This window comes from Camelus bactrianus, chromosome 15 (assembly GCF_048773025.1).
Source record: "Camelus bactrianus isolate YW-2024 breed Bactrian camel chromosome 15, ASM4877302v1, whole genome shotgun sequence".
In the NCBI taxonomy this organism is placed as follows: domain Eukaryota; kingdom Metazoa; phylum Chordata; class Mammalia; order Artiodactyla; family Camelidae; genus Camelus; species Camelus bactrianus.
The window spans coordinates 58712546-58739342 of NC_133553.1; the positions used below are offsets into that span (position 1 = coordinate 58712546).

At 32.9% G+C, this 26797-nt stretch overlaps 1 protein-coding gene across 8 annotated transcripts in view; it reads left to right on the top strand.

Annotated features, from left to right (window-relative positions):
- The window catches only part of EHBP1 (EH domain binding protein 1), a 281810-nt gene that overhangs the window by 183711 nt on the left and 71302 nt on the right, over nucleotides 1-26797 (top strand). For all 8 annotated transcript variants that reach the window (XM_074341201.1, XM_074341202.1, XM_074341207.1 and 5 more), the window contains 4 exons: nucleotides 4389-4567; nucleotides 5172-5220; nucleotides 9338-10240; nucleotides 14317-14460. In XM_074341201.1, coding sequence (XP_074197302.1) covers nucleotides 4389-4567; nucleotides 5172-5220; nucleotides 9338-10240; nucleotides 14317-14460 — 1275 coding nt within the window. The remainder of the gene's footprint in view (nucleotides 1-4388; nucleotides 4568-5171; nucleotides 5221-9337; nucleotides 10241-14316; nucleotides 14461-26797) is intronic.

The window sequence follows — 26797 nt, forward strand, 5'->3', positions numbered from 1 at the left end:
CCAAGTGTGGTGGCAGTCTGTATGATCACAGACTGGAAGTAGGGGAGCTGGGAGGTAGGCAAGAAAGCCTAGTGATTTTAGAGAATAATGAGTCACCTAAAGAGTAGAAACAATGAAAAAGATTTGAGTTGAATGCTTACTAGTTTGACATCATTTTGTATGTTCTTGAGAGCCATTAGAGACTTTGACTTGTGCTTTAAGATTGTTGTTATGACAACGAATCAGGAGAATTTGGAAGAAGGAAGACCTATTAAAAAGATTTTCCAATAGCCTAGGCAAAAGAAGATAAATTACAAAAACATTACAACAATAGGATCAAAATTGCCTGTGAATTAACTTGTAAAAGATAATAGGTGAAGAAAGAGTTGAAAGCTGATTCTGAGATTAAAAGTCTGGAGATTGGGCCGATAGTATCATTTGCAGTCATAGTGAAAATGAAGCAGGTTATAAAGAAAGAGTTTAATAATGGTTTTGGACATACTGAGTTTGAATTTTATGTGACAGGAAGGACAGCCAGCTGGAAATGTCAGCTTGAGATAGTTTGAACTATAGATGTATATTTAGGAATCATCTGCATGGAAGTGATAGTTGGAATCCTGGGAGTGAATGAACTCAAAGTGTGGAGAGAGCAATACCTAGAGGAATATGTGCTTGTGTCAATGGAAGAAGGGGAGACAGCCAAAGAGAAAGCAACTATAGTCAGAGGGGAAGATTTGAAAAAAAAAATGGAATTGAATTTTTGTGCAAGTACTAAATCTTACGGAATTTAATAACAATTTATTTGACTAGGTTTCCTGAAAGAGATCCCATTGCTGTTAGCAAGAATAACAAGGTGGCCTTACTATATTTAATACTGTGTGTAATATGCTCTCTTAACAGAAATAGTGTATTAATATTATCTATATTAGAACATAGAACTGTCAAGTCAAGCTGTGGTCTCAAGCCCTGTTTCCTCTCTACTGTCACACCACTTCAAACTGCCTTCATAATCATGATGGTTGACATCTAACTGTAGTTCTCAGTTAAACTGGTGCAGTTTCATCCATGCAGTGGCTTGACAGAGAGAACTGGGAGGATCACCTGTTTGAAAAGACTGTGATCATTCTGACCATAAAGTTATTATTAGAATGGCTTTTAGAAATTTCCTCTCTTGGTGCATAAAAAAGACAACTGTAACATCTGTACTTTACTTCCCCAACATGTTAAGTAGAGATGCCTTCTCACAGTCAAGTTATTGCAAAAATACAAAAGAGAACTTTTGGATAGTTATTCCAATATTTGAAAGTTTGGTTCTACCTTTAACAGCCAGATTTTGGCATCTTCCTTTCTTTGGAAAACAGTAAATTACAAAGTTATTCAGAGTTTCTTCTTTTACCAAACTCATAGAAACAGACTGCCCAAAATTCCAAGAACCCCGTTTTGCACATAGACTATCAAGATTATCTTCTAGTTAAAGCTTTGTTTGCAAAAATTTTGTTCACTATCTTGAAGAAATTCATGGCCTTTAAAGTTTCAAAAGACCCTCAAAAACTAGAATTCAAATGCTGATAATGCATCAGTGGTAGTAATAATAATTTTAGTCAACATTTACTGAATAGTTAGTATGTGCCATACATTGTGCTAAATGTTTTGCACGCATTTATTCATTTAAATGATATATACTGAGTGCCTGCTGTATGCCAGGAACTGCTCTGGGATACATTAATTAATAAAACAAACTAAAATTCTTGCCCTCATAGCCCTTTTATTTGGTGAGGATGGACAGGTAATAAGCAATAAGGATAGCTAATAAGCATATTTTGGTAATGACCAAAATAAAGCATAGGGACCATAGGAAGGTCCGTATACTATGGAAACACTACAGCAAGGTAAGGGGAAGTCAGGAGGACTGGTTGGACAATGGAGATGGTTGCATTCTTAGATAGGGTGGTCAGAATTGGCCAATAGGGTTGGGTGTATTCAAGTAAACCACTGCAGATATCTGAGGGAGCACCCAGGCAAATGGAACAATCCATATAAAGGCACTAAGGTGGGACCATATCTGAGGTATCCGAGGAACAACACAGAGCTTAGTTTGGTTCAAAGTTATCAAGAGAGAGTGACAGTGAGCATAATGGTCAGAAGGAAGGAGATCTTGTTACCATTTTATAGATGAGGAAACTGAAACAGAAAAGTCAGGTAACCTGCCACATACAAAATCAGGAGCAGTCTATAGCAAGAAACAAGCATTTTTATCCATTTATATACTGAAGATTTCAAAATGACTTAACTATTATTTCTTTATTACCCTCTGCAAAATATTAGATGAAGGATCAGCACTTCTGAAGTGGATGATACATTGAACGGTGGCTCTACTTCAGTTTTCTTTGCAACCAACATGACCACTTATAGGGCTTATAATTTCATCAGTTACATGTGGCTTCTATTTCCTGCCCACGCAATAAGCATCCCTGTGAGATGTTCTAATGCAAGGGTTTTGTGTTAGGGTAAATCCAAAGTTTAGTTCTTCTAGCCTTTTCATTCTGAGCCTTCTTAGAAACAAGGATATATTCATGATCATAATAACATGGTATGTTTTCCTTAATTCTTTATTACAGAAAGCCACTCTGGATTCCAGCATGGTGATAATGACATGTGTACATTACTTATGTACAGGCTACTAATGATTGGAATTAATCGGTGTAATGATTGTTGCAGGTCATATGGCCCGTGTACATGCTGCCCATGCTTGGAATGAATCAATGCCTTAATAGTATAATTGGATACAGAGAAATATTTAAATAAAGACAATCCTTTAAATAATAGACAATCTTAAAAAAAAGTTTGTGCCCAGTTCATTGATCCCCTGCCTCATCAATAGACCACTCTTCACTCCAGTTCCAGGTTTAGTGACTAGAGGGATTTGAAAGTCACAATGAAAAATCATCTTTAGGTAAAAAGATATTTAATAGTTCATTTTTATAATGCTAGATTGATAGTTAAAAGAACTGTTATTTATTCTAAACTAAATACCTTTCTGTATTGGGAATTCTATTTCTACCTCTTTCTTCGTATTAAGTAGAACTGATCCAAATGTATTGCTTTTTATGACCTGGAAATTTTTCAGTGTTGACATTGAATAGGTGATTATTTAAAGAACAGCACTTTTCTAAATTCGTGGTTTTTATGTAACAATTTGTTAATCTGACAGTTAATAAAAAAAATAAGAAATTACATCCTTGGTGTTTCTTAGTAGTCTTCCCACAGGAACAGTGAACGCATGTCATAATCATGTGGGGTTGATAATTTTAATTGTTTGGCACTAACATGCTTTTGTCAAATGGGGGCATCATTGGTCTTTCTTAAGTAAGCTGTGTGCAAGACTGGTTTGCTTGTTAAACTTAAACGATAGTAGGGGTAAATAATTGTTCTCCTTTCACCTTACTTTAGAGGGCCTCTATTCATAGCTATAGGCAGCACTCATAATAGCAAGATGTAAAATCCAGAAACATTTATTAGTTTCCTTTATAGTTTGCCATTGTATCAGCCTCTATAGTTACCATCACAAAATGTGGTTTTTATTCAGTAAAAGAAAATGACACAGTTTTTAGAATAATAAAATTTAGGATAAAAATCTTATTATGTAGTCTTTGTTTTGTTGTCACCATTGTTGTTTTAAGTATATGAACAAGGGGAAAAAACCAAGTGAATGCTGAAGATTTAAAATATACATCCCTCATACCCACATACCTAGCGGACCTAATAATATTCAAAAGTAGCTATCAATAGTTAGAAGATATTTTGAGCAAATCCAAATTACATACTGTTGTGTGCTGTTGCTTCCAACACCTTACTGCTGCTAATAACTAAACCTGTTTTGCCATCATTAAATTTATATAAGAAATATGTTTGAATGTTTATCATTGCATTAAAATGCATATGATTACTGTATTTTTTTAAATTGTGATTTTGATCCTCTCCACCAGTAACTTGTGCTACAGTTCAACTTCAAAATATATTCTTTTTAATCTAGTCAAAAAGGAACTATATTTGTAAATGATTGCATTTGGGGAAATTTTTTTAGAGTGTGAGTTATATAGATTTTCAGCCTTAAGTATTTAAATACTTTAATATAATGTTTCCATCAGTACAGTTCTTGGCCTGTTCTTATGTATAAGGTTAAATTCTTACATATCTACGTTTTGTCAGGCAAATGCCATAGGCTAAAACTGAGGATAATAACTTCAGATTCATGTCTCCTTCCTTAGAGGTTACAACTGTCTTGAAGTGACAGTTTGAAGGACCTAAACTAACATCAAAGTGTTCAAATGATCTGGTTAGGTCAATTAATGTTAATTTTCGTCTTCCATTAAATTATTTTAATGTTTTCCTCTTTTCCTTTTTTCTAGCCGAGTCCTATACCAAGTCCTGTTTTGGGACGAAAGCCAAATGCTAGTCAATCATTGCTTGTATGGTGCAAAGAAGTTACAAAAAACTACCGAGGAGTGAAAATCACCAATTTTACTACATCGTGGAGAAATGGCTTATCTTTTTGTGCAATATTACACCACTTTAGACCAGATTTAATGTAAGTAGAAACATTGTCCATTCCTGTAAATATTTTGTAAATAATAAATAGGTTTTTAAAAAAACAAAATAGCACATAAAATACTTGACTCTTTTCATTATGCATACCTCTTTCTTTTGGGGAGAAGAAATGTAGCCCAGAAAGAGAAGTTCTTCCTTTTTGATGCCTAAAAACAATCTTTTCTATTTTAAAAGAAATTATTTTTTTCCTTAATCTCATACAAAGAACTGACTTCAGATTATTATGAAAATTTTCTTATGTTAAAATGAGATGAGACAAAATAAACCTGTAGCTCTTTATACATTGACAATAAGAGATTATTACCTCATGGTAAATTTCGTTGTCAAGGCTAGTCTCTGGTCCCCTCCCTTCTCTTTTAGATGGAAAGCTTCAGGCAGTGGAACATGTAATCACTGTTTTTATTTATTTATTTATTTATTTTTCCTTAATTTTCCACACTCTTAGTTTTGTTGTTTGAATTGCTGTGAAATTGCTAGTTAGTCTTTGATATTACTGAATGTCAAATTTTTAGAATCAGTTTGTTTTAAAAACAGCTGTTTTTATCAAATACTGTATGTACCTACTGTGCCATTTTCTCCCTCAGTGACTACAAGTCTCTGAATCCTCAAGATATTAAAGAGAACAACAAAAAGGTAAGGATTGCCAAAGAAAAAAATACATAGTTTCAATTTTCGCTTCTCTGCAGCTGTTTATTAATTTGGGGAAAGTGAGGTTTTGTGAGGTCATAACTATAGCTCACAGAAGGTAGTCTGTTTCCTGCAATTCAAATAGGAAGTATGGTTTACTCTCGTTTGTCATGGCCTTTCAAAATCAGAAGTGCCAAAATGGCATCAGATTATTATATGTGTACAAACTCCATTAACTGCCAAATATTTATTAAAGCATATTGCTTTTATTCAAGATTTAGCCTTTAAAAAGTGCACCCCAAACTGTTAGGCTATGAGGTTAGAAAAATCTGTTAGGGTGAGAGCAGGAGCCTTATAGGTATGCAAGAAAGATTGCATATGTTTCTGGAAGCAAAATGGTATGAACTTGGGTTCTTGTTTTTGTTTTTGTTTTTTCAGTTTTTTTTCCCATTTTCTGGTAAGCTATACAGTTTTTTCCACATAATTAATATACTGAGGGCAGAGCTTCCCAATTGTTGTGGGGAAGATATTGATCCTTTGAATCTTCAGGGTAGCTGCGCAGGGCTGAGTTGCTGGAGCCCTCTAGGCTGGCTGGTTGGCTGCATGCTGACTTAACAATGTACCCCTAAATACAGTGCAACATTACAATTTTCTACGTGCACAACAACATAACAAAGGAGGAAAGTACCTAACAACACACAGCAGGTACTCAGTGTTTTTGCGCTGATTTGAATTCTTCAACTGAAAAGTTAATGGAATGTTTTGTCTTAGAGCAAGAGTTCTTAACCTGGGAGCTGTGGGTAGAATTCAAGGGGTCCTTGAACATGGCTAGGGAAGAAATATATTTTATTTTCTTCAGTTATGCATTTAGACAACAAACTACTGTAGTATTAGCAATGCCTGAGACACTATCAACTTTAGAATCTCAGATATTTTCTTATCACTTTACAGTTGCAAATGTCTACAAATACCTTTTAAGCACATCACTTGTTCATAATTGCAATAGTTAATTCATCCATAAAAAGAACGTTTATTGTTTCTCAAATCAGTTATATTAATATTTTCAAATTTTTATTTTTCAATACAATTGGTTTCTTTTATAATCATATACATTTTATACACATAAAATATTATTCTGAAAAGAGGTTCATTGCCAAAATAATTCATGGGACAAAGTGATTAATAACTTCTGGTCTAGACTAAAGTTTTTAATCTACTTTAAATTAGATCATTAGAAAGGAACTTTGATAGAAGTTCAATTAGGTGAAAATTTAAATTTAAAAAAATTGTTTTACTTTTATTGCTCTCTCAAAGCAAAAATTTATATTTCCATTAAAAAATTCTAATTTCTTTGCACATGCATGATGCTGACTCTAGAGAAATATATTTAAAAACTGTCAATTTGTTAAAATTAAAATATGCTACCAAAAGTAATCTTTAAAAAATCAGTGTAATTTTCTTTATACAAATCATGGTACGAAATAAGTCATTTTCATGAATTATTTCCTGTATGATTTTGAAGAGCCTGTGTCTATCAAAGTGAAATGCCTTGTTTTTTTCATCAGTTAAGTTATACAGTTAGCCCTCTGTATCTGCAAATGTGGAACCATGAATACAGAGGTCTGGCTGTGCTCTACCATTTTATGTAAGGGAATTTAGCATCCCCAGATTCAGTATCTGCAGGAGCTGCTAGAATCAGTCCCTCGTGGATACCAAGAGACGACCATATCTTTAGATACGACAGTTCTTTATCTGTATTTTCTTGCATTTCAATAAAATACTAAGCTGATTTAAGTGCAGATAAAGCATTATATAACAAAACATTATTTTTATAAAGTGAAGCTTTCATGTTACTGTTTGAGATTTTGAAAAGGAAACATTTTTGATTTTACCTAGCTATATATTTTTAAAGAGTATGGGAAATCTCATTAGGGCTTAATTTACACTTCTTTACATTTTGTGAGGAACTTAATAATTCAAGCATACTTTGAATTCACATGTTACTACAAGGAGAAGTATATCCCATTAAAATTTTTTCTCAATTAAATCTTAAAGGACAGATAATTACAGCTTTTTGAAAAGGATTTTAATGTAGATGATCCTATTCATTGCACAATTCAATAAATAATTGTTATACTTTCCTTGTCATCACTTTGCAACTTCTTACCTGATATCTACATTGAGTATCAGTTGCTACCTGCAGATTTATTTCCGGCTTCACACAGTGCTTCCCGATAACCCCATCTGCCCTTAATTGAACTTAAAGCAGTGCAAGAAACAATGCCTGTGTCTTAAGTTCCATGCAGATGCACACCATGACTGGCAGTGACTCCTTACCAATTAAATGACATCTAGGAATGAATAAGACCATTTTCTTTGAAAGAACCTCTTTTTCTCCACACACAAACAGCTAAAAAGGCAGTAGGTGATTGACCATAGCAGAAGAGGTTAACCTATAGGAAAATTCCTTTATAAAGTCTTGACCTCGCTTACAAGAAACCTGGTTTGTTTTTAAATGTTGTTTTAGTGCAATTAGTGTACATAAAATGAATTGCTACATGAAGCAAAATACCAGCAGGAGATTCTCCACAAGGAAGCTAATCATTTTCCCAAGTCTGTAAAAAGTGCTGAATAAAAACAGCATTTACCTGTGACATCTGATCTTAACCAATATGTCAGTGTTTTAGATAATTGGGAAGTATTTAGAATACTGCCTGTGGCGCTTTTCCTGACGGTCTGCAATTGATGTCTGTCGGTCAAGTTGTCAAGACACATGAGGAGGAAAATGACTTTAATTTTCCTAAAATATGTAAAGTAACAAACAGGCCCAAACATGCATACCAACTGAGCCATTCTCTCAAGTAAATATTTTGCAGTACTTAAATTATGAAACATAGTGCTGTGAAAATTGAAAAGGCTTTAATATCATAATTTATTTTTCATTTTCTTTCTTACTTATTCCACAACATTTATTAAAGTACAGGAAGAATACAAGACAGTGATTAAATTCCAAGGTAGAAATGCACTTTAACTTGTAAGTTAATTCCTTCTGAATTGTTACATAATTTTTAGAAAACTTTTTTCTAGTTATGGTCCTCCATCTAGGTTGTTACAAAGACTAGACATTTTATATCCAAAAGCAAGAATATAACTTGAGGGTCCTTACTTTTTCCAAGAGTATATTTACCTTTAGCCATATTTTTAATGCTTCCTAGCAACACAGTGCTATTTTCAAAGGTTAGTTCAGGATAGTAATAATTAATTGTAAATTGAGAAACAGCTTTGATTCTTCAAAACTAGAAAAACCTGATGTGCCACAGTCATTTAAAGGCTAACAGAAATAATGCAGTGCAGCCTCACATTCTGAACTAGGTTGTACTACTCAAAACATTTCTTTCCAAAATGGATGAAGTGGAAATGAATTCACTCTTCTCATTATGAAAATCAGTTTTAATTGGACATTTAAAAAATGTTTCTATGTTTCTAGACTTAAATAGCACTTTTTTTTTTGTTGTACTTTTTCTTCACAAATCACTGCAATTACATGGCCAGGGAAAAGAAAAGTTGATAGGAATAATAAAGCTCTAGATGAATTATTGTATCTTTATACCTTAGTTCTTTATCACAAAAATCAGTTCTAAGACTTTTACATTAATTCTCATTTTTGCTTATTTTCTGTACTGGAAAAGAACATTTCAATTGTTACTAATTAAGAAAAATGTTTTTCTCTTGCATCTACTCTACTTTTACAAATTCTAACTTGGAATTTTGTTCTGCTCGTGTGGCATGATGTCTGTCAGTAACATAAACACCCTCCAACAATAATAAAAATCCATTAAAATTTTCCTGTTTTTTATGGTAACTTCATTTATGTTTTTAACTTTTTTTGAGGTATGATTGACCTGTCACATATCAGTTTCAAGTGTTGAATATGATTTAATATTTGTATATGCTGTGAAATGATCACCACGGTAAATCTAGTTAACATCCATTATTTTGCTGTTTTTGCTGTTTGTAAAATATGTAGGGTAGTGGTGATATTTTAAATTTCTTTTTTAAAAAATTAAAATTTATGGATTGTCTGAACTCTTCAATATATCTTTTGTTTTTCCTTCCTCTGAAGGCATATGATGGATTTGCCAGCATAGGAATTTCCAGGTTATTGGAACCTTCCGATATGGTTTTATTAGCAATTCCTGACAAACTGACTGTTATGACTTATCTCTATCAAATAAGGGCACACTTCAGTGGCCAAGAACTAAATGTTGTTCAGATAGAAGAAAACAGCAGTAAAAGCACATATAAAGTTGGAAACTATGAAACAGATACAAACAGTTCTGTTGATCAAGAAAAATTCTACGCAGAGCTTAGTGATCTGAAGCGGGCGCCTGAACTGCAGCAGCCTCCCAGCAGAGCGGTGGACTTCTTATCACAGGATGACTCTGTATTTGTAAATGATAGTGGAGTTGGAGAGTCAGAAAGTGAACACCAGACTCCTGATGATCATCTCAGTCCAAGCACAGCCTCCCCTTACTGTCGCAGGACTAAAAGTGACACAGAACCCCAAAAGTCCCAGCAGAGCTCTGGAAGGACTTCAGGATCAGATGACCCTGGAATGTGTTACAGTACAGATTCAAACCACGCACAAGCTTTGTTAGGCAAGAAGAGACTATTGAAAACTGAGACTTTAGAATTAAGTGACTTATACGTTAGTGATAAGAAGAAGGATGTGTCTCCACCCTTTATTTGTGACGAGACCAATGAGCAAAAGCTTCAGACTCTAGACATCAGTAGTAACTTGGAACAAGAAAAATCAGAGAATTCCAGACCCTTAGAATGCAGATCAGATCCTGAATCACCTGTCAAAAAACCAAGTTTATCTCCCACTTCTAAACTTGGATACTCATACACTAGAGATGCAGACCTTGCGAAGAAAAAACGTACTTCACTGAGGCAGACAGAGTCTGATCCAGATGCTGATAGAACCACCTTAAATCATGCAGATCACTTGGCAAAAACAGTCCAGGTAAGTGAGTGAGAATGATGGATACATATATTTAGTAAATAGTTATTCTGTTTTTTTGTTTGTTTGTTTCTTTTTGTATTCATGGAACACTTTACAGATGATTAAAGATGAAGTATAATTTCCCATTTTAGAAAAACCAGAAGTGCACCATAAACTTCATATAAGTTTGTGATATAATACTTTAAGCCTATAAATAAATCCCAATTTCAAGACTGAAGAATAAAGAATGTTAAACTTTTCAAATAAAAATGTTATTAACCTTTCATAAAAACAGTATTTTATAGGTAAGTCAAAGATATTTCAGTATTCCATTTAGTAAGAATGTCATCCTGGAAATGTACAATGCCAAATTAAATATTTCTCATTTAAAGCATTTTCTTCAAATATTTTAGTTGTATTGCAATTGATATTTTCAGTCCCATCGTTAGTTGTGGTTTAAAATCACAGTAACATTCAGATTTCTCCCCATGAGGGGAATATGGCAGAGATTGGACCTTACAATATTTACTGCATTTAATTGAATCTGTGGTACCATCAATGATAAGATATACTATTGTTTTATGTACCACAAAGAAAGAAAAACACTGCCAATAAACTATGATATGTGGTTTTCTTATCTCATAGAATTTTTGTTTTATACCTATTGAAATAGTTCTTTTAGACTTATTTAGGCATGGATTTTTTAATCACGTAATGCTCTTATGTGCATGTAAAAAGGAGTTTGTTAGCAAAATAAACTGGTTAAGGTATAATTATCGTAGAATTTAGAATCTGACTCTTCTTGAATCATTTTGGTATAGAGTTGTTGGTGTTCCTGTTTTTCAACATAGTGTTGTCCTCTGTACCATCAAAAGCATGATGTTACAACAGTAGTTCTCAAAGTATGATCTGGGGACCTCTGAGGCTCTCCAAGACTTTCAGAGAGACTCCAAAGTTGAAACTATTTTCATAATAGTACTGAAACATTATTTACCTTTTTCACTTTCATTTTCTCACAAATGTACAGTGGCATTTTCTGGAGGCTACATATTTTGTGGTATCTCAAGAGATTGAATACAGAATTAGATGTGAGTTTCTAGCTGCCTTCTATTAAGTCAGATATTAAAGACTGAATTCCAAAAAATATTAAATAATGCCATTTCTCTCACTTAGTTTTATTTTCAATGTAGTTATTTTTATTAGAATATGTTAACATCTTGGGTTTATTATATTTATTTTAAAGGAATGTATAAATAAATATTTTTAAATGTCTTGGTTTTAATTTCTAAAATGACAAATCTCTCTCTATATATATAAAGATATATAACCCACCTAAGTAAAAGCTTTTAGGAATCCTCAATTTTTAAGCACATAAAGGGATTCAGAGACCAAAAAGGTTGAGAACCTCTGAATTACAGCATCTCTCCACAGTTGTCCTGGGATTTTCTTCTCTGTGGGACTCACTGATAATAGCACTTTCTTAACCTTACTCGTAGGTCCCAACAAAAGATTTTCAGACAATAACCTGGAGTTATGTTCCATTCTCAAATAGTACTCAAATGGTTGTTGACTGAAACATCAAGAAATTGCGGTCATGCCACCAGAATTATCAAGCACATGCATATGTAGGCATTGACAGCTATGTCTTGACTACTACCTGTATGACAGAGATTATAAGATGTCATCAATTTTAAGATTTCAGAGGTGTTAAAATGTGCGTCTTAGAATCAAAGAAAAATAGTAACTAACAAAGCAACCCCTGTTCTCCTAATCAAAAATCTCAAGTCAAAGGTTCTAAGTACCTAAACTTTCAGGATATCATAGTGTCTATATATAGTAGATAATCAGTAAACATCCAGTGATTGTCAGTTGCAGAATTTGGTGAGCCTAAGTTTGAATTTCAATACAGATTTTTCTTATAAACTGAGTTTTTAAGGTAAATGTGTTTAGTTAAGTCTAGAAATTGATTAGTATTTAAAAGTTTAAAATGCTCAGTAAACCTGGATTCTCATCTTGGCTCTGTCAGTAATTACCAATGTGACACATTAACCAGCCATTTAAATTCTTTAAATCTTATTTTTCACTTATGTTAAATGAAATAATCTCTGAGAGCCCTTTTAGATCTCAAACTGTGTCATGCTGTGATTCTATTCAGATTATTTAAGTGATGTACAGGAAATGCACAGACTGATACAGTCAGCATCTGTCTACAACTCCGTATATGTTTGCTTGTTGGCCGTTGGTTTATTGGTTAGAATATTGCTTAGGGCAAATTTAAAGATTTTTTGGCAAAGTATTTACTGTCTGATACCAAAAATTATAGTGTAAGTGCTACTACTTGGTAGATTTTTTTCTTATATATAGCAGCTAAAATTTGAACAATTAAAAATCTGATTTTTTTCTTTTGTACACTGTATTTCATCAATTCTAAGATACACATCTTTTTACATTTTAACTTCTCTGAAATCGAGATGTTACTTAAACAGTAGGTTAGAATTTAATTGACAGAGTTCTTTCTTAGAAACTCTAATAATTAATTGCATTTGACTAGAGGAAATTTGATAATTTAATATGGCTGTATAAGCTTAACAAAGTCATAGTGTTGCCCATATGAGTGGCTAAAACATATGATGACCATTATATGTCTTACACACATCTCAGACTTTACAACCTACGTGGTAAGTGGTTGAAGCTTATTATATACATGGGAAAACTGAGATTTACAAAGTTGCCTTAAAATCACATAATAAATGTTTAAAGTTTGAATTCAAAACCAACCTTGTCTGTCTTCAAAATCTACATTCCTAAACTTTATGCTCATAATATCTCTTCATTTTTTACCATAACAGCACTGAAAATAATTATAGCCCAGATGTAAAATCAACAATTATATCAAATCCCTTAAATATGTTTATCTCATGAGATTTTTCCTCTGGACTTTTTCCTAAGAAGATCATCAGAACTGTATACAACAATTCACATATAAAGATGTTCTTAAAAGCACTGTTTATGAGAGTGAAAAATTATAAACAACCTAAATATCCAATAGTATAAGACAAGTTAAATAAAGTATGATGTGTTCGTGTTAATACAATGCTAGGTAGACAATTTAAAATCATGTTTGCAAAGAAATATTTAAGGGCAGGAGAAAATGCTCACAATAGAATGTGAAGTAGAAAAAAGCATGATTCAACAGTAATTATCTCTGGGTACTAAGATTGCTAATTTTTAACTTTTTAAATATTTTTTAAATTGAGGTATAATTCACATAGTAGTTTCAGATGTATGACAGTGATTTGATATTTGTATCAATTACAAATTGATCACAATAAGCCAAGTTAACATCCATTACCATACATAATTACAAAAGGTTTTTTTTTCTTCTGATAATCTTTGCTTAAAATTACAGAGAAAGGTTTAAAATTGTTATTTTAAAACATAAATATCACCATTTAAGAGCTGATTTCCATTGGTAATCTATTATTCTCCAAACATATATTGTAAAAAGTACAAATTAATCCAGGAAAATACTGTTTCAATCTTGATACGGTTAATTGTTGTAAGGAAAGTGAGCCCTAAAGAAAACCAGTATTACTTTTTTTAAAGCAAAATATGATAGCTTTGAGTTTTCTATAAACGTTATATTGTCAAGAATTTAAAGAATTGTTGCCACCGATATTTAAAATCATTCAAAATGCAAATTTGGAAGACACTTAAGTGTTATCAATTCTGTATGACTGTAAAAATAAAACAGAACTTTTAAAAAGGTCTTTGACAGATTATACTGTGATTAGCAAATTTGAAGAATGTGTATAATATGTATATGGACCTCATACCTTATGAGAATATGTTCTAATAAAAATGTAGTTAAATTTAACCCAAGTTTTAGCCAGTAAAGATCTATTTCCTTTTAGTCAAAATGTATGTATTCATTCCACAGCTTCTAGTCAACATTAATATTTTCTGTAGGTAATTTCATAAAGCTGCAGTCTTTTATTTTGAAAGATTGTGTAACCATTGATTAGTTTACAAAAGTAGATTGCATGCTTTTTTTTTTTTTTTTTTTTGGCTTCTAATTCTCTATCTTTGCTTTTAAGCATCGAATGTTATCCAGACAAGAAGAACTTAAGGAAAGAGCAAGAGTTCTTCTTGAGCAAGCAAGAAGAGATGCAGCTTTAAAGGCAGGGAATAAGCAGAATACCAGCACAGCAACACCACCCTGCAACAGGCAGCTAAGTGATGTGAGGAACATTGGTTTAAAAAAAAAAAAAATGCATTGTTTGTTATAATCATGGGGGTGAGGAGACTAATTTATTTATTTTGATAGATGACTTTTCCATAGATTTTATGTACTGTGAGAACTTGGTATGTTTATTGAACTGATAAATTCTTACTTGGAAGATCATGTCATAATTATTCCTACACAGCAGTGTTAGCTATGAGGAAAAGGAAGATCCTAGAATATAATTTCCACCTATATTGAATAGTCTATTTTTTTAATTTACATTTTGTAATTTAGTTGTGCTTTGCTTAAGATGATATTTTTTCCGTGGAAGTCAATTTATTTGGCAGTATTAGACTATAACAATGATGCCTACCATTTTTTGAAATACCTGTCATACATTCCAGGCATGATAATGGATGTTTTATGTAATTTTTATTTTATGTAGCATCATGAAGTAGATATTCAAACTCCTTTTTAGATAAGAGGATTGAGGCTGATACTTAAGGTAATTTGTACAAGGTTGCAGTCAGTAAATGATGAATTCAGGATTTGAACCTGAGACTTATTGGACTCCAGGGTCAGTGCTTTTTTCCATCAGTCACCGGCTCCCCCAACTTAAACTATATTTTTATACGTATTTTTGTGTGGTACCTCACAGATAATAATGAACATACAGTAATAGAAGCCCTTAGATCTGGGGGGACATGAACCTCTTCATGAATCTGAAAATTATGACAACCCTGCCCTAGTCCTAATTTTACATGTAAATAAAACTGCACGTTCTTTTTTTTTTTAATTAAGTTTTTTTTTTTAAGAACAGTTTTAGATTCACAGCAGAATTAAGGGGAAGGTGTAGAGCTTCCCCATATACCCCTGCACCCACACATGTATAGCTTCCCTCCTTAACAGCACTCTCCACCAAGGTGGTACATTTGTTAAAACTGATGAACTTACATTGACATGTCATTATTACCCAAAGTCCATAGTTTACATTATGATTTACTCTTTGTGTTATATATTTTGTGAATTTGGACAAATGTTAATGACACATCCATCATTATAATATCGTACAGAGTATTTTCACTGCCCTAAAATTCCACTGTGTTTCACATATTAATCCCTCCCCTCATCCCCAACCTCTGGCAGCCAGATAATTTTATTGTCTTCTTAATTTTCATGTTTTCCAGAATGTCATATAGTTGGAACCTCAGTATGTTGCCTTTTCTGATTGCCTTCTTTTCACTTAGTAATATACATTTAAGGTTCCTTCATGTCTTTTTGTGACTTGATAGCTCACTTTTTAGTGCTGAATAATATTCCACTGTCTGGATGTGCCACATTTATTTATTCATTCACCTATTAAAGGGCATCTTGGTTGCTTCCAAGTTTTGGCAATTATGAATAAAGCTGCTGTAATCATTTACATGCAGATTTTCATGTGGACTTAAGGTTTTCAACTCCTTTGGATAAATACCAAGGAGCACAATTGTTGGATCTTATGGTAAGAGTATGTTTACTTTTGTAAGAAATCACCAACTGTCTTCTGAAGTAGCTGTACCACTTTTCATTCCCACCAGCAATGAATGAGAGTTCTTGTATTTTACATTCTTACCAGCTTTGGATATTGTCAGTGTTCTGGATTTTGGCCATTCTAATAGGTGTGTAGTGGTATCTCATTGTTTTAATTTCCTGATGACATGTGATATAGAGCATCTTTTCATAAGCTTATTTGCCATCTGTAAATCTTCCTTGGAGAGGTATTTGTTAAGGTCATTGGCTTATCAGGAAGGGCAAGTAATTAGGTTTTGGTTTTTTTTTTTTTTTTAGTTTTATTTAACTTATTTATTTTAAGGAGGTAGGTAATTTGGCTTTTTTTTTTTTTTAATAGTAGTACTGGGGATTGAACCCAGGACCTTGTGAATGCTAAACACGCACACTGCCACTGAACTATACCCTCCCCACTAGCCTATTTTTAAATCAGGTTGTTTATTTTCTTATCGTTGTGTTTTAAGAGTTCTTTGTTTATTTTGGTTAACAGTCTGTTATCAGATGTATCTTTGCAAATATTTTCTCCTTGCCTATAGCTTGTTTTCTCATTCTCTCCATCTTGTCTTTCACAGAGCAGTTTTTAACTTTAATGAAATCTAGACTATCCATTATTTCTTTCATGGATCATGCCTTTGGTGTTGTATCTAAAATGGTGTCACCATACCCACAGTCATCTCGGTTTTCTCCTATATTATCTTCTAGGAGTTTTACAGTATTGTGTTTTACATTAGGTGTGTGATCCATTTTGAGTTAATTCTTGTGAAGGGTGTAAGGTCTGTGTCTAGATTACTTTTTTTTGCATGTGCACGTCCAGTTGTTCCAGCATCATTTGTTGAAAAGACATGTTTTTGCTCCATTGTGCTACTTTTGCTCCTGTGTCAAAAACATTCATTTTGAGGGGTACTAAGGTAAATGATACTGTGTTTTTAATTTCAAATTCTATTTGTTCATTGCTGGTATATAGGAAAGCAACTGACTTTTGCATATTAACCTTGTATCTTACAACCTTACTAGTTCCTGGAGAGGTTTTCCATGCTGCCCCTCCCCCCCCCGTCATTCAATTCTTTCAGATTTCCTACATAGAGGATCATATCATCTAGGAACAAAGGCATTTTTATTTCTTCCTTCCCATGCATACTTTTTAAAATACCTTTCAGATACCAGCTTAATAACCTCTGACCTTGAGCATTGTTTTTCAGACTTAAAGTTTTTTTTCTTTATTATTTTTTTTCTTTAGGTAAAGTATAGTTGATTAACAATATTAGTTTCAGGTGTACAACATAGTAATTCAATATTTTTATAGATTATACTCCATTTAAAGTTATTATAGAATATTGATTATGTTTCCTGTGCTGTACAATATGCAGACTTCAAGTCTTTATACAATAATGTCATGTAAAATTGGTTTAGTGGGCTACAATAATTTTATTTTCAATGAAAAGGAGTAGAACATTTGAATGAAATAAACATCAGAATTGATCACACATCATAGTATTTTTGTGTGAGACTTGTTTTAGTTAGGTGGTATGTGTGCTTCCTGGATTTGGTATAAGATGTGTTTTTAACTGTAGGTCATGATAAAAATGTTTGAGAAACTGATCTAGATTGCCACGCTTTCTAAGGAAGAACTTTTGTAGCCCTTGTACCAACTCTTTCAGTGCCTAGCCATCTGTTACATCATCAATTGCTTGATTTGGTTGTTTGCCAGATATTTATTGAGTGTCGGAAGTGAGTATATTTATGGTGACAGAAAAGTCTAAGGTTCTTCCCTCATGGAATTTGCATTTCGGTCAAAAGTGACAGGTAATAATGAATAATTAAGTTAACTACAAAGTGTGAAACCTACATGATGCAGTAGAGGATAATTGGAGTAGGTAGGAGTGATTTGAGGAGGGGGCATTTGAGCTAAGATTTGATGGGTGAGAAGGATCTGGTTAAGTGAAGAGCCACAGAAATAATATTCTCTTTAAAAAGAAAGTTATTTAATTGATACTGTATTTTATTTGTAATGAACTTTGTTTCACAATTCTTTCATGCTCCGTAAGTTATGGAAAATTTATAGCTCTGTATTTTTAAATTCAGAATACCTGAGATTTAAATGATCTATCTGCCAAGTAGATTTTTCAAAAGCAATTACTTTACCTATGTGTAAATTTTACATATATTAATAATTTTCATATAATGTTTATTGAGCACTTACCGTGTGTCAGACAGGATTCAAAGTGCTTTCACATGGATTTTCTCATTTAATCTTCAAAACAGTTATCTCTGTAGTTGAGAAAACTGACACACAAGCAAGTTAACAAGTTGCCTATGGTCACACAGCTAATAAGTAACAGAGCCAATAATTAAACCTAGGCAATTTGACTTCAGTGATTATGTTTTTAAAGCATTGTGTTATATTTCCTTCTTATTTATTTTTCCGACATCCTTGTGAAATAGAAATAGGTATTATTTTTGTGTCTAATGTAGAGGTTAAGAAAATGAGTTAGGAAAGGGTGTTTAAATTTACCTAGAGTTGCAGACAGTGGGAAACTAGACTTAGAATTCAAGTATCCTGACTTTTAAAGCTGATTATTCTTTCATTCAATTTATTTATTTGTTACTTTAAACTTTCAACAAATATTTTATTAGTCATCTCTTCTATTTAAGGCACCAGTAATTTTACTTATACTTCTAATTTCCCATAAATAAAACTTAAACTTCTGGCTAAATAATATTAGTGTGAATTCAACATCAGAAGTTAATTGCTAAAATATCTTTTATTCTATGTCTGTGACATCTTCTGCATCTGTAAAATATACAACTTGGACTTTAAGAAACATGATGGTGATGATGTTTCATTGAGTTAGATATTCTTTTACACTGCTGGTGGCATATAACTTACTATACCTTTCTGGAAAGCGAGTAGACTTCATCAAGAAAGGCTCGTTCCATTTTACCCAATAATACCACTAACAAAGATAAATATGTAGGTTTTCATCATAATGTTATTTATAATAGCAAAAGTTATAAAATAACAATCATTAAAAACAGGGGAATGATCAAATAAATTATAACAAATATATATACTTGTTATGTAGCCATTAAAAATTATTCAGTAATGTTTTGAAAGATTATTGAAAGGAAAATGTTCAGAATGTCATTTTGTACAAAAAGAAAGATATAAAAGATATAAAATAGTATATGGGTTACTAACTCCATTTTGAAATAATAGAGGCTGTGTTTTTGAATGCATTGAAAAGGACAGGAAGGAAAATAATCCAAATTATTAATATTTATCCCTAAGGGATAGTGTAACAAATGGTGTCTAGAGGTTTTTTTTTTTCTGTTTTAAAAATATGATATGTTTAGATAAATATATTAAACTGGAGAAATTTTTGGAATCCAAAAAAGATATTTTTAATATATTGTATTCTTAGCATACCTAAACATACTAACATACTTGACCATAAAGCTGTTTTCATTTAAACTAGTGCTTTGTTTCAGTATCTCTAAGATGTATGTGTGTGTGTATGTGTATGTTTTAAGAACAGAGATGCAGAAAGAACCCTTCACTTTTACAGTTGATGCCTAGGTGTGAGATAAATGGCAAATTCAATAATAGCAGTTCTGTTTACATTGAGAGGACATGAAACTCTTGATGACTACTATTTGATAAATGATAATCATGATATCTCACAAAATATCTCACTGTTCCTTTGCCACTGATGTGACTTGGATTTGTTGTCTTATATTCATTTATTAGTTGTTACATTTCTTTTTCTCAGGAAGAGCAGCTCTCTGCTGCATAGCTAGCTAGCCGCATGCCCGGCTGGTTACTTTATTGCATTTATTTCCCACGTACCCAAAGTTGTACCTTATTGCTTATGAAACTCTGCTTCAGACAGTCCCAAAGATACTTTCCCTCTTTCAGGTTATGTTCTGCTGCATAAAAGAACACTGAAAACCTTATTGATATAAAATAACCATTTATTGTACTCACAGATTCTATAAGTTAAACATTAGGATAGGACACTGGGAGGATTGTTTGTTTCTGTTCTACAATTTCTGGGGCTGGTTTTCAGCTAGGACCTGTGCTTGACTATCAGTTGGAATAACTGTACGTGGCCTCTCCATATATTCTCTCCACTTGGGCTAGTATGGGCTTTCTCACAGCATGGTGGCTGGATCTAACAGCAAGTGTCCCAAGAGAGTAAGATAGACCCTCTTATGCATTCTTATGATCTAGCTTTAAAAGTCACATGGCATCACTTTTGCCATACTGTTGGCTTAAGCAGCCAACAAACTGTACCCAGGTTGAAGTAGCAGAGACACACATGCTACCACGCAATGGAGGAGCGTCAAAGTCACATTGTAAGAAGGGCATGTGCCATGGAAGATATTGTTGCAGCCTCTTCTCAGTTATAGTTTAAGCTCAATTTAAAAACTTTCAGTGGGGAGAGTATAGTAGCTCAGTGGTAGAGTGTGTGCCTAGCATGCACAAGGTCCTGGGTTCAATCCTTAGTACCTCCATTAAAAATAAATAAACCTGGTTACCCGCCCCCCAAAAAAAACAAGAAAATAAAATAAAAAATAAAATTTTTCTTGCGCATTCTACTATTACTCATTTTTCAAGTAAGTCAAACCCTATATAGATGAGTTATGAAGAACATCAATTCCATGAACTAAATAGTACATTCTGGGACTATTGCTCTAGTTTTGATACCCAGTACTCTGTGGGACTTATATATTGAAACGATTTAAGAAAGAAAATGTAAAATGTCAGAGGAGTCCAGTTTCACAAAAGAAGTTAGACCTTGCCATTGCTTTTCATATTTTCAATTTAGTATGCAATTTGATAATCAGAATGATATCTTTTCCAAGGACATAGTAGCGTTTTTAATTTGATCATTTTCTTTATCATTTCTGGTAGCTCTTGTACATACAGACTGGAATTATTTAGGAGTACTGTCCATAATTTTGGAAAAGTAGTATGGCCAACTTGGCTGACAAAACTGAAAGAGAAAATACCAAATTTCATCTCTGGAGCAGCTGAATGTGACTTAAGTGATACTAAAACGGGAAATTACTTAATCTCTCTAAATCTATTTTTCAATTTGTGATATGGAGGCCAAAATAAAAAATTTACTCCCACGTGACATTCAGATTCATAGGTGTCCATGGTGGAGAGGGTAAGAGAACCATGACTAATGCCATCCCCACTTAAGTGTCAGGCATTCCTTTCACTCTGGAGAGATCAAAAGACTTCTGGTAAATAAAAAGCAGGTCTGACTTAAAAAAAAAAAAAAAAAGCTGGCATCTAATTTAGTGAACTGATTGCTACTATTTTCACTTCCTTATGCTCTTTAATTTGTGCCTTAATTTAGTGTGTTCTTATTTTTAAATTCATTGTAAATTATCTTGCCCTTTATATTGTGTGCTTTGGTACTAAGTCCAGTTGCTGTCAGGGAGAAATATACCTGCTGCTACCCACTGCTTTGTGTGTTCTTAGTTTAACTGAGAATTCCCATGAGTTAAAAAAAAAAAAAATGGTGGTACCCAGGAGTGACCTCAAGTCTTGAATAAATGAGACACTGACCTTAGATCTTTAAGAGTTTACTGAAGAGCTTAGTTACTTACTCTTAAGAGACTGCTGATTTAGGACTTCTTCAGCAATTTTTTTATCCTTCTAAACTTTGTTTCTATACAACTATCCTAGGACCTTCTGATGAATACTAAGAAGAATGAGTAGAGCTATTTTAATAATTGATGTTAGAGTACTTAAATAGAAGCCTGCACTGCATAGGACAACGTCTGTGTACTCAGTGCAGGTTACCTCCTTTTGAGGTATCTAGTTCGTATCTAGTTCTGGATTGAGAGAGAGAATTTAAGAGGATTCACAGAAGTGTTAAAGGATTGAAAGCAAAGATCTACTTTTAAGGAAAGGCAGGCTTATATAATATAAAGAGAAAACTGGAAAATAGTTTAAGTACTAATTTGAGTATATGAAGGCTCAAATTCTTTCTGATAACTCCCGCTTACCCAAGAGAATAAACTTCCAAAGTACTCAATATGGCCTCATATAAAGTCCTTGCAAATCCTGTATCCTCCCTTTCTAGCCTCATTTCTCACCTCTTTCCCATTTTTGACTCTCTACAATCCATCTCGACTAAGTTGCTTGCAGAGAGAATGTAGCATATACTTTCATTCCTATTTCAGGCATTTGCTATTCTCCCTGAAGTGCCTTTCTTCCCTTGTTAGGAAAATCACTTCTGTGAGCACCTCTGTCCTGGCTTCTCGCAGTAGAGTTAATTCTTCTTCCTGTGTCTTTTTCTTATATGTTGTATATATAACTACTGCCACATTTATCCCATCTAACTATCCATTTATACACCTCTTTCTCCCACTCAACTATCAACTGTTGAAAGTACAAGAACCTTGTATCCCCAGCACCAAGTATTAATACTAAGTAAATGTTTGTTCAATGAATAAATGAAGAGAGGGAATAGTGACAGTCTATTTTTCATGTCTTCTGAGTGTCGACTAATAAAAACATGAGCTTAAACATGAAAAATGTGGGTTGCTAGAAGGAGTTTTTTTGGTAACCAGGAGAAGAGATTATCGCTTTGAAGATCTTTAAAGCAGAATTGATTATCATTATTAGAGAAAGTTAAAGGGTTCCCCTTTCTCAAATCAGTTATAGAGATGACATTTGCCACTTTGGGCCTCATGGTTCCCTGTATCATCCTTTTGTTCTTATTCTTGAATTCTGCATTATACTTTCTTCTATTGTTATAATGCGTACACACAAAATCCTTGCACATACCTGCTCTTCCCGTATTCTGGGGCGTCTTAAGAGAGCTCAGCTTCTAACTCTGCCTCGAATCACACCACTCTAACCAAACATTCCTCTTATATAAATTAGTATAACTTTAACTTGGAAGGCTAGGAAACAATTTCTAAGGCACTGAAGACGATTCTTGATAATATTATCTGGTGGATTCTTATGTACAGACTCTACTTAAGTTATCCTCAGGAAATATTTGGGTTGTAATTTCTCTTAAAAGGGAACTCCCAAACACAGATACTCTAAACCTTATAATTTCTCTTAATTTTTGTGAAGACTACCATTGCATGTTTTAATGAGAACTTGCTACAAGTACGTAATGTATTTAGATCTTTTTTAGGCAAAGTAGTTTACATTATTTATTTGTATCTCTGTACCTTTAAACATTTGTTTAACCTGTTTCAGGTGTTTCCTGACATCATTTTTCTATAGGAGGTATATTTTATTGCTCTGAATCTCTGTGATTTATATTTCTTTGCTTCCTATTCCTTTTGTCCTGTGAAGATTTTCATATGTTACATTTTACTAATATAAATTTTATGTGTGATGTTTGTTTTGTTTTCACATGTACTTAAAATAATTTTTTCTAAGTACAACTCAAGGGTTTGACAGGTTTTTCAACAGTCTAGCATTATATAATCCAAAAAAGCTTCCTTGGTTATGTATTTAAACTCAACTCTGAGAAAAATGTAATACCTTTTTTCAAGAAAATATTTCCCTTTTAATTATTTTTTTTTATTAATCAATTTGCTCAAACACCTTTTTCCCATGAAATGCACAAATAGAATTTAATAAGGTAGTCTATTTCAGATTCTTATGCTTATTACTGTTATAATATAATTGATTTTTAAAAAATACATTTAATAAATCCACCATTGCATTTAATACTGCTCATGTAATTGTACAGATAGTTGAAAGAGATGTTTGCATTTGATGTACTAAAGCTTAGGATCAGTACACTCTAAGAGTATGGGATGACTGCCACCCATATTCCTTGGAATTGTTATCAAGATATTTATGAAGTACTTTGAACCTATCAGAAGAAGGATGCCATATAGTTTTAATTGTTAACCTTTATATTTTCAAGAAAGAATAAAATCTATTTTATAAATAGAAAGTCTAAAAATGGAATTGGGATGATTTTTGAATCTAATTAGTCTGATCACTTAATCTGAATTTTCATGTTTGTTTTTAGTTCTTTCAATTATAAATTATGTAGCATAAGAATATGGTTTGCAAGATAGTTGTTAGATACCTGGAATCTTTTTTGAAAGAAAGATCAACAAAGAATTACATTATTATTAAACAGACTTGAAATTTTTCCCTAGTGTTTAATCTGCAAGCATAGTGAGTGATCCATTACAGTTAGTTGGTATAGGAGCCCACCCTCACTTAGCAGGATTAAACTGCAAGGCAGCAGGAAGTCCTGGACAGTTTGCGGTGTCTGTCTTTAAAGGTTTGCAGGAGTATTTGAATCCTCTAAAGAAAATTGTGTATATGGGAAGGGAATTTCAGTTTGGTCAGTTGTTAGTTAACTGCAAAGATCAGTAATCAACAAAGATACAGTGGGTTTTTTTTTTTTAACTGGTCATTAGTAATGAATCCAAATGTCTTATTTGGTAAGAACCAAAAGACTGCAAGCTACCCTTTTTCGAATTAAACCTTTAACAGGTATTTTGTTGATAGGAAAGAGTGCAACAGCAACCTTGTACTTTTGATGTTAATTGGAAAATACTGATTTAAATGGGACTGATCTGTTGTGCTGATAATTGTAGCAGATTTAGATAAGATCACTAGATCTTTTCCAGATAATCAAAGAAACAGTTACCATCTAATTGGTAAAAAACTCTAAACATCATGTTGGTAATCTCTGATAGAAACTTTCCCATAGTTTTCATGTATGTGTGTGTGTGTGTGTGTGTGTGTGTGTGTGTGTGTGTGTGTGTCCTAAGCATGTCTTATCATAAAAATGTATATAAGAGTATGCTTGCATGTTTATGGATATTGGCTATGTTACATTTAAATAACTAATTAACCTCTAGTATTCAAGCTTTAAAATTAAGATCAAGCTAAAAATTTTTATTTTTTCTAATGACACATATTGTTTGTTCTCTTATTAGAAAGAAGTAGGTAACTTTGCATTTATAATTTTAAAAGAACATCAATTATTATAAAAAGAAATCTAAAACCTTTAATAACATAGAGAGTAAGAATTTTGTCTTATTTAGGGATTTTTATTCTCTGTATGAGCTGGAATGTCTACACCCAGGGCACAAAGTGAAAATATATTCCTTATTTCTTACTCCAACACAATTGACAAAAGATTTAATGTACATAATCCGTTTCAGACCAGTAAGACTTTAAATATATAGCTAATCTTTTTTTATAGTTGCATTTTATAAAAGAATGCTGATGTACTCCTCTATTCAGCATAAGTGCCTCTATACAGGGCAGTGGTTTTTATTCATTATGATTTAAATAATAGTTTATCTATTATGTTTAAATTTAAGTTGATGTGAAGCCTGCTATCCTAACAATAGCTACTAGACTTCTTGGAAAACATATTATTAGCTTACTAGCATATCTTCAAAGTTGCACAAAACAAGCATTGTGGGGGGGGGGATCTCAAGCATCTTTTCTATTATGTGGCCACAAACCCCTAGCCTCAAAAGTCTTATTTATTTGAGACTGCCGTGAATGCATGAAGCCAAGACTGGGTATTTTAGCATTAGGAACACTCCTTTTATGGGGCTATTAATGGGCATAGACATTTTCCATATGGCTGTTCAGTGCAGTGTTGAACATCCCAGGATGATATCACCATTACTAAAAGCTGTATTTTATATTGCCTATTCTGTTATTGCTCAGCATGCACAGGGGTAGAGTTTAAATCTTTATTCATTTCATTTTTTAATGTTTCTTTTGTTCTCCTTATCATGTTCTGGCTTTCCCAAGGATATATGCCTTGAACGAAAAGTCACATGTGCATTACTAATTGTGTGCTATTGTATTTACAGTTCCTAGTGGTGGCACTGTGAAGCTACTAATTCCTTTGCTTCACTTGATGTAAAATAATCTGAGTGTCTTTGATAGCAGTGAAACAGTATTAATTGTTTTGTACATTTCTTGGTCACTCTTCTTAGGTGGTCTTCATAATCTATTAGAACTTTCAGCCAGATTTTTGTAATGTCATGCCTCCAGCAGTGATTAAATTGGTAATTAATGAACAGTCTTTGGCAATGTAAACCACATCCCGTTAATTTTCCCTTTTGAGTTTTTAGAAGTTGTCTTCTGTGTCAGAAATCATTGCGCCACCTTGCTATGGCCCCTTGGCATGAAACCACAACGACTTGATTTTTGCAGCCATTAGTAGATCAGAGCAGTAATTTCACAGTATTTTGGTCAAGGTAATTATAATACCAAGAATTGAGTAGATTTGAAAATTCACGAAAGAAGTCCAGAAATACCAGGTGAGCTTCCTTGTGTTCACTGGAACGTTATGATTAGTTTAATTGGTCTTTGTTTGATTTTAGCGGCAGAAACTATTTGTGCCACAGCAGTGCAGTGACTTTATACTTGAGTGTTTCTGACCTTCTTTGACAGGGGTGGGTGCAAAAGTGAACCCTTTGAAATAGTTCCCTTCCCAAAAGGGGGTTAAACTGCATTTAAAAAATTAACTATAGAAAAGAAAGCTCTCTAATTAATTTCTTATTATCTTTATTTTTATGAAATGCTGATTTAGCAAGTTTTTTTCTCTAAAATGTTTACAGCTCTTTTGATTTAAATTTTTTTAACCATTACCCTTTCCTGCCTTTGAGATTGCTGATGTATTGCTTCAATATTATAAAAGAACATTGCAATGCCTTGATGAGAATGAAATTGAAATGCTGCTTTCCTTTTTGTCACGAAGTAGATAAAAGTATTCCCATACTTGACTGATTGCTTATATGTATATTAACTCTCAGTGATACATTGT